This window comes from Archocentrus centrarchus, chromosome 15 (genome assembly GCF_007364275.1).
Source record: "Archocentrus centrarchus isolate MPI-CPG fArcCen1 chromosome 15, fArcCen1, whole genome shotgun sequence".
Lineage (NCBI taxonomy): Eukaryota > Metazoa > Chordata > Actinopteri > Cichliformes > Cichlidae > Archocentrus > Archocentrus centrarchus.
The window spans coordinates 16,510,698-16,519,935 of record NC_044360.1 but is presented as its reverse complement, the minus strand read 5'-3'; the positions used below and the strand labels follow the sequence as shown (position 1 = coordinate 16,519,935).

Genomic DNA, 9,238 nt, shown 5'->3' with positions numbered 1-9,238 from the left:
ATTCAAATAATAAATAAATAGTGGCAGTAAAATTCATATATACAGTGCTGTGCAAAATTGTTGAGCCAATCCTTGTTTCTTTAAAGTTTGCTGGAAAAATGGGGGAAAGGTGCAATAATTTATTCAAAGCATGCGCAAACATACATTGAATATAGTATATACAGCAAAAACAGAGTTTGTACAATTCTAAAGAGTTTGAAAGTTACTATTTGGTATGAGCACCTTTATTCTTTAACACAGCCTGAACTCTGAAGCCTTGAGGTGACAGTTGTGATTTGGTGCTATATAAATGAAACTGAATTGAACTGGTCCAGCCCACTTAAGATCAAAGAGGGTTGCATATGGCCCAGAATGTAAAATGAGTTTGACATCCAAGGTATACACAGTATACCTCGGAGTTTTGGGTTCCTGCACGTGTTGAGGGAATGAAAAGGTGGCAAAACAATTGATTAAAATTAACATAGAAGCACTGTTAAGCAAACCAGAGGTTAAAAATATCATTAAGAATCATATTATGCAAAATAATTGGCAGCAATACTGGACACAGCTGACACAGGAAGAAATCTGCCCAGGATCCACAAGGACGACAGTTCACACAGAATGCAGGGCGGGAACCCAAAGGAAGAGATGATGAACCATACACTCCACAGAATCGGTGAACACCCAACATGTACTGAGCCACTCCTTTAAGTATGAGGAAGAATGGCTTTATTTGAAGACAGCAAACACAAGTTTATGCTAGAAATTAAGCAATGCTTTATTTGATTGTCTCCGAGTCACAGGTAGGTGGCGGTAATGCGCCTGTAAGTTGCTTTGCCAACCACCATTAAAATCTACAAAGGAAGAAGAAGTGGCACAGCGAAGTGAAACAATGATGTGGAGAGAAATAGTTTATGTTTAAAAGCCTTGCACAAGGACATGTTTGTAAGTCCTTTTTCTTTGTTTGAATAGCGACAGCGCTGTTAGCTTGTGTAGGTTATTGTGTGCCACAGTAATCGTGGCTAACGTTCAGAATTTATAGCCAATCAAAGCTAAGTTAGCTAAAAATGCTGTGTTTTTGCAGTGCGTTCAGGGTTGTGAGATCAAACAAAAATCAGTCCAAACATTTTTAACATGAAGGTAAAATGTCAAATGAAGAAAGTATGCTTGGTTAGCTCGTCGCGGCTTTGGTGGAGCTGTCGGCTGTAGTTTCATTTTAGTGTTTTTTTTTCGCGATGTGCTGACATCAGAGCTTATTTGTTCGTTAATTAATGTGACGCACATATACAGACAAAATGCTAACCTGAATTCTGTAACTTAGTGTGGAACATCTACCTAAGAATCGTCCCGGTGAAGCAACAGAGTGTGATAAGTGGACCAAAGTCCAAAACACCTGTTTAGGTCTTACCGTAGCTTCCACCCAGTACAAGGCATTAACGAAGTTTGTATTTCGCTGTGTAAGAAGTCCACTCATACATAACAAGGCCACTATGTTTCCATGTTGTAGCTTAGAAGCATGTCCAGTTGTGGTTAGTGGTTTACATACACTCATCATGAGCACTAGTGTCATGGTAATTTTGGTTTTTGAAGCTCTTTTTCCAGGATGGAATGATTGTACATCATATATCTTTATTGACTTAGAAAAACAAGAACTGGGTGCACAAGTTTGAATGTATTTTGATCCACATAGGGTCCGAACTACAAATACAGGCTCAAATATACTGCTCTCACAAAAAAAAAAACATGGAAATGAAAATGATCAGGGGGCTGAATTGAAAGCCTGAAAAAAAAAAAAAGAGCCGGTAGGCTAGTCCTTTTTGCCAAAATTTCATTGCAGCAACTCAAAATGGTACTCAGTATTTTGTGTGCACAAAGGAGGAGATACCAGTCCTGCTGATGGGTTAAGGACTTTTGGAAGACATCAACAAGCTTCTGGCATAATTTGGGCTGGATATTTGACCACTCTTGGCAGAATTAAATTGGTTGGTTTCTTGGGAAATACTCGGCTTTCAAGCATAGTCCACAAATTGGATGACGTTGGGGCTTTGGGAAAGCCATTCCAGAAACATAATGTTAACCTGCTGAAGAATCTGGAGGTAGGCCTTCTTCATTATTCTTCATTATTCCATCTACTTTGTGCAATGAACCAGTACCACTGGCAGCAAAACAGCCCCAAAGCATGCTACCACCATTCTTGACAGTTGGTACAGTGTTTTTAGGTTTGAAAGTCTCACCTTTGCTCTTCCTAACGTGCCTCTTGCCTTTGTGGCCTATAGCTCAGTCATTGAATCGTCGGACCATAAAACTTTTCTTCAGAAAACATTTGGCTTGTCCATGTGGGCAGCTGCAAATTTCAGTTGAATTTGAAGGTGTCAGTTTTAGCGCAGGGGCTTCTTTTTGGTCGGCACCCTCTTAGTCTGTGGAAAAAAAACACTTCACTGCAGACAGTGGCACTGGTGTTCCAGTCATTTCCAGTTCATGGCAGGCTTGTGCCTTGGTGGTTCCTGAACATCCTAACCCTCATCTGAGGGTGACAATTTGGGTGTTCTTACAGATCTTGCAAAAGTGGCGATACATCTGTTTAACTTGTACTTGCATACAATTATTTGAACTGATGATCTTAGAATCTGCAGTTGTTTAGAAAATGACTAGTCATTCACATCTTGAGTAAATCTACAGTTCTTTTTAGATCGTCACTGAATTCCTTGGACTTTCCCATCGTTCTGACGATTGGCCAATCCAATGAGTGCTGTCAAACAAATAAGAAGAGAAACTACCAGCTGTAGTCAATCGTGATAACTAAGGAGACGCTAATACGCATTGGCCTTGTCAAGTTAAAAGACATTTTAGAACCTTTCATCACCACTTAAAGATTTAAGTGAGTGTATGTACATATTTGACCCTGGGTGGATTAGAGAAATCCAAATAAATGAATAAATAACTTGTCCATCCAATTCTTGTTTTTCAGTTATTAAAGGTGTATGCTGTATAATCATCCCACTCTGGAAAAAGAGCAGTTTAAATAAATAAATTAAATTAATTAATTAAAAGAATTAAAAAAATTATGATAAGATCAAATTAAGATATCTTTACTGACATTGCACAATACAACACAGTTTTGTTGGAGCCATCCTCCAGGTGCTGAAATAATAAATACAAGATAAAAATTAGAAATATAAATAAAATAAATAAGGAGCTGGTATTTACAGTGAGCAGAGGTAGTATGATGCATAATAATATGACTCAAATTACCATAACATTCATGTCCATGAGTGTATATAAACATCTGACTGCAACTGTATAAAATCCTGTAATATGTTGCAGTTTTCAGTGTGCCATTCTTTTTTTCTTTCTTTTTCTCTAAAGCAGCTGTTTTTGATTCATCTTGTATGACATGTCAAACTTAGATGAAGTTATGGATTCTCAAACAAGGTAAAGTATCCAAGTTAACTGTTTACTTTGGCCTTGCATAATATATTTCTAATTAATGAACATGTTTATAGAAGGGTGGAAGATCCATGATTATAATAAAAGTACATTTTCTTTCTCTTCTTCTGCAGTTTAAATGCTGAGATTAAGCCAGAACATGTAAAGGATGATGCTCCAAAAACAAGCATCACAGATGAACTCTCTGACACTGCAAAAGACTGTTCGCCAACAGAGAACACACACGATAATGTGGCTTCTCAGAATTCGATGGACTGTGGGTCTGCAAGTGACGTAGATGAATCTGTTCTCACAGGCAGCAGAAGTAACACAGCTCCAACACACTGCTCTGACGGGCAGAAATCTAAGAGGCCTAGTTCACCAGGTCCCCTTCCCACTAAGGCAACCTGTGTTGCTGCACCCACTACAAATGCTAAACTCACCCTCTGTCTTAGTTATAAGAAGCCTGTGTGTACACAAAGTGATGTGGAGATGCTGAGTCCTGATAGTCCAGTCTATAAAACCATGTTCAACAACTCTGCAGACCAGGATTGTGATGGCAGCTCAAAGGCTCAGGTAATGGAATGTCAGATGACTATCAAAGACTCTGATCCAGGAAGTTCAACCAAAGAAAAAGACCATGTTGTTGCTATGGGATCTGAGGATGCTGAGATAGCAGAGTACAGTGGGTCATCAAATATGAGCCAGGACTTAGATAAAAGCCAGCCAGATGCAATTTTTGAAAGGTACTTGCAAAGATTGTCACTACAACTTTTTTGTCTTGTGTCGTAGCTCCATGATATTCATAATGTTCATCAGTTAATCTGCTGTCCGCTGACCTGTCCTGCCTTTGTTCTGAGCAGTGTTTTACGCCCGTTGCATAACATTGAGAAAAAGTGGCTGGGGACACCAATAGATGAGCTCAACAGACTACCCCAGTGTGCACCTCCTTTGTCTCGCCTGCAACCAGCACCTCATCACACCGTCACAGTCAGGGTGAGTCAACAGCCATTTCGTTTGTGGATCTTTGTATGTGGCAATACGGACATACGCTCCATAGCTACTTTGTCAGGTACACCTGTTCGACTGGTCGTTAATGCAAATATATAATTGGAAAATCGCATGGCAGTAATTCAGTGCACTTACAGATGTAGACATGGTCAAGATGACCTGCTGAAGTTCTAACTGAGCATCAGAATGGGGAAGAAAGGTGATTTAAGTGACTTTGAACATGGCATGATTGTTGATGGGCTTCAGAAACTGCTAGTCTGCTGGGATTTTCCCCACACAGTTACCTCTAGGGTATACAGAGAATGGTCAAAAAAAGAGAAAATATCCGCTGAGTGGCAGTTCTCTGGGTGAAAATGCTTTGTTGAGGTCAGAGCAGAATGGCCAGACTGTTTCAACCTGAGCAGTTCAGAAGGCAAAACAGGGTCCAACCCGGTACTACCAAAGTGTACCTAATAAAGTGGTGTTTATATAAGCGAAAATAAGACTGGGAAGAGTGGGGGAGATGACGTAAAGAATGGCTCTTGAGACACAGACAGAGTGAATAAGAATGAGGGAGACAGTGCTGGGCCGAGTGAAGCCATCCTCCATGATCCCCTGAGGGGCTCTTGTCAGTAGTGGTCCTATCAAACTGTCCTCCGATGCTAGTCCCACAGGAATATAGCCAGTGCTGCTTTGTAGCTACAACTTGCTCTTACCCTAACCAAACACTGCCACATAAACTAGATGCTGCCAATCACTAAATTGCAAGAAAAAAAATGGATTTATAGTTACTCTTTTAATTAGATCTATTGTGTACAGTGAAAATGGCTTGGGTTTTAGTTCATCGTGCAGCAAATAAATCTATAACATGAAAATGTATAAAGCTTGTATTTTCACTTTTGATGGGTTTAGCTTTAAGATAAGATCCCATATAGAAATATAAGATTATATAGAATATAGAAATATGAATTTTAGTTTATTTCTTAATTTTTACACAATCTACCATACCATGCCCTAGCTTTCAGGGGCTTTTAAAGGTAAGCTAAAACACATTCTTTTAACAAGCAAAGGGAAAACAGTTACTTACGTCATAATTTCTATAAAAACAACAGTAACCTGTGAAGATATATTTTTATTTCCTTGCATTTTTATTTCCATGTTACAGACAGATCTCCTCAGGGAGGGAGAAGTCCCTGTCCCATACCCAAGCAAGTTCAAGGATGCTTGGGATGAATTGTCAGTTAAGATGCCCTGCTCAGAGAGGAATCTGTTTCCTATGGAGACTGAGGTATACTAGTTTTAAGCCTATTCTTTAGCTATATAGCATCCTTTCATTGAAGCATGCCAAGGTTAGTTACACTGAGAACACTGTAGTAATAACAGTTTGTATTTTTAAATGTCTCCCAGGATGGAAATGGCGTCCAAAGTCGATGGGACCTGATCCGCACTGCTTTGCAGACGGGGTTCAAAAGTTCTCTGGATGTGAGGGTAAGACATCAGGAGGACTGGGCAGTCACACTCTCCTTGTCCCTGTTAGCAAACTAAGCATTTGAAACCTTGATTCGGTAACCACCTCCTCTCCCGGTATCACACATCGTTTCAGAAAGCTGAACGCATGAACGTTGCCAGATTTGCCAAACAAATGACCCCAAAGCAGCTGATTTAGGCTTTTAGGCATTTTTGCACTGATACTGAATAATTTCTGGTCATGTTTGTTTCCAATTAAATTGTTAAAGCAATGTCAAATATACAAATCATATTCCATAAGCAACCACATGGTGGCAGGGTTTGCAACAATTATATTTCACACCATTTATAAAACGAGCTGTATTTTTTGCGCTGCCAATATTATATCTTCAAAGTGACTTCTAACTTCTCATTCGTCTCTCCAGGATGCAATATTGAGGTATAACACAGGCCATGCAAAGAAATGGGACTTCACTGCCCTAAACCTTCTTTGTACAGAGGTAAGGTGTTCAGTATGCAAGTGTTACCTGATTTTTATGGGTTTGTCTTGCACAAAAAAACCCAAAACAGAAATATTAACATGGCTTCCTAATGGACTACTAAAAATATATAAATAATACTAACACCTGTCCTGTACAGACGTTTTTGCTGAACATAGCAGACCTTATTTAAAAACCATTTTCTGTCTAACAGGCTTTCAATTTGTAATTCAAAAGATTCAAGATTACCTTGAGGAAAAAAATCTCATAGAGAAATTAAGCCATTACTGGCAGAATTGAACCCAACATGATTATCTGTTTAAATGTTATTATAATAAAGAATGAAACTAAAGCTCATAGTAGACTAAAGTTATTATCGCAGAGGGAATCTGCTTCTCTTTGTTTGACTGTAAGCCCATTAGCGTGTGTCATCCCCTCACGGTACCTGGGAGTCTCTCGGGAGCACGTTTAGGACAGATGAGCACAGAGCATAGCAGCACCAGCTGTTTCAGGTGAACCAGGGGAATGTCTTGCTTTTTTACCGTCTCCCTCCTCCTTTCATTTAGCACTTTTTATCCTCTTTTCAGACAGTTAGGGGCTATAATTACATACATGTTGGTAGATAAACTTTTTTGGGCATGGAATAATGATTTCCTGTCATTTAATTTTACAAGATAACATTTTAAAACTGAAGATTTTAAAGTCTCAGCCCTTTTACAGAATTTCGTTCCTTAGAGAGCATAGATAAAGCATGATTTTTATTGGCTGTCAACTACGTGGGCTGAAACTTTACATTTAAAGTACTCCACCACCCAAAAGAGCTTATGGATGGATGGCAAAGCAAATTCAATTTGAAGCCTAATTTGGTAGCTACATTTAGTAAATCACTTGTTTGTTTTTCTTAAAGTCTTTCTAGCTAAATATATTTCTCGGATATATCAATCAAGAACAAAATCATAATAATGCAGTGTTCAAAATTAAGTGAGTGCTTGTGATATCTGGCACAGTCCAGTCAGTTTATTTAAATCTAATTAATGTTCCCTCTCCTTGTACATTACTTAGCTAAATTTAGCCCATTCAGAATTGTGCTTTTTTTTTTTCCCCTCACTGAAATAATTTCTTAGGAAGGCAGAAAGCTTGGTGGATCAATAGCTGCCTAAGCCTTTTTATAGCCTAATCCAATTTAATTAAAAGGCCCCATTAAATCTGTAAGGATGCTAAGCAAGGCCAGCCAGTAAGTTGTTCTTCCAGGAAGCTATTTCATCAGTGACTCCAACTGCCTGCTCACTGCCGTGACCACAGCACCCCCCCCCCCCCCCCCCCACTTGTGTCATTTTTTTTTTTTTAATGCTGCAGAAACATTTTACAAAGGTGAGTGGCACTCACTAGAGAAGGACAAACTGGGGTTTAAGTGACACAGTAGAACCCAGAATTTGATTACATGAACAACAGTTGGCAAAAATGTGATGAATCCATCAAATAGACAGACACAGGTACAACACACCTACTGGCTGTGACTACTTTCTGTCAGTTTGTGGATATAGCATGATTAAGCATTAAGACCTTCATGACAACACTTAAGCAGAAACAATTAACAGTTTCCATTCTACAGCAGAACTGTGCCATTTGTCTTTCCTGCACAAGCTAATGTTATGAAGAAATCACATGTTCAGCCATTCTGTGATAGTGACCAAACGGGCTGATTAATATCACGATTTTCTGTGTAATTTTTTTTTTTTTTTTTTGTGGTCAGTATGAATGCTAACTCTTGTACTTAGCCAAGAGCACCTAATTAAATGTGGAGCAACATTTTGTAGAACTAGAGTAATAGTGAGAGGATACATTGCCCCTGGACTTGTGACTGACAGTCCGCACAGCATGTAATAGCTGTAAGGGGGAGAAAAAAAAAAAAGAGTTTCTAGATTAGGGCTTGTCTGTAAATTGTCTTAGTGTTTCTCCTCTGCCAAATGAAACTGTCAGTGTGTCACTTTCTGATAAATGTCTGAGAGCTAAGCACAGAAACCAGGCCAGGAGTACAGTACAGCTAATGTTGCAGAGGTACACAAACATAGCTGCAAGACAACAGTGGTGTTCTTCTAAATTTTGTGCTTTGTTGCTTGGTTTGTTTCTCTCTCTCCCACTGTTAAAATTACCTTGACATGTCAGAGTTTGACAGTAAATGTATTGGGAAAACACCCTTAGAAGACCTCTAAATTAAATAGTCAAATCAAGAGTTGCGAAGGTTGAGCTGCCGGAAAATTAAAATGACTTGTTAAGACTAGAATGTATGGAAGATCAATGTGTAATCGATCACTATGCTGTGCCGCACTAAATCTGGACTGTCCTGATGAAACTCAGTCTGTCATATTTATGGATGTGAAATGTATAGTTTGTATCCACCCTAACCTTGTGGTCAGCTGCTGTAGCTGTGGAAAAGGGGGTGGGGGTGGGGGGTCATCTTTCTGCCCTCATCCTACCGCATCACCAGCTACCATCTATTAGTCCCACAGGAGCGCTTTATGATGTCTGCCAGCTCATTACTCCTGACAGCATTTAGTCAGACCTGCTCTGCAGCCATATAAATGCCCCTGGCCAAATCAACTGCCAAAGACTTCCTGTGGAAAATCAAGCCACCCTGCCACTCTCTCTACAATTGGTCATTTGCATTTGCTCCAGAAGGTCCATTTAATCAGCACAAGCTCCCTTGCTTACCTTGATAGAATAAGGCAAGTGATTGATGACTGTGACATTCGAAGCCAATACACTCATAAATGATTGCGTTGTAAATCTGGGGCGTATGATGGAATAACTGGGTGTTTATTTTAGAGGGAATTGCAGATGGATGCTGAGGTAAGCTTCAGGCTGAAGTATGGACGCCTCAGCTGTGGCAGGCTCGT

General features: G+C 39.5%; 1 protein-coding gene across 4 annotated transcripts in view; it reads left to right on the top strand.

The window, feature by feature from the left end:
• The first annotated feature begins 589 nt into the window (after positions 1 to 589).
• Positions 590 to 9,238, top strand: part of parga (poly (ADP-ribose) glycohydrolase a) — a 30,675-nt gene continuing 22,026 nt past the window's right edge. The window contains exons 1-8 of one of the 4 annotated variants that reach the window (XM_030748504.1): positions 627 to 655; positions 783 to 924; positions 3,349 to 3,411; positions 3,540 to 4,151; positions 4,269 to 4,401; positions 5,561 to 5,683; positions 5,803 to 5,883; positions 6,288 to 6,362. In XM_030748504.1, the coding sequence (XP_030604364.1) occupies positions 3,374 to 3,411; positions 3,540 to 4,151; positions 4,269 to 4,401; positions 5,561 to 5,683; positions 5,803 to 5,883; positions 6,288 to 6,362 (1,062 nt within the window). In that variant the 5' untranslated portion in view covers positions 627 to 655; positions 783 to 924; positions 3,349 to 3,373. Of the gene's footprint in view, positions 656 to 702; positions 925 to 3,345; positions 3,412 to 3,539; positions 4,152 to 4,268; positions 4,402 to 5,560; positions 5,684 to 5,802; positions 5,884 to 6,287; positions 6,363 to 9,238 lie in introns of those variants that run through there. The other 3 variants (XM_030748506.1, XM_030748507.1, XM_030748505.1) reach the window with 3 other exon arrangements.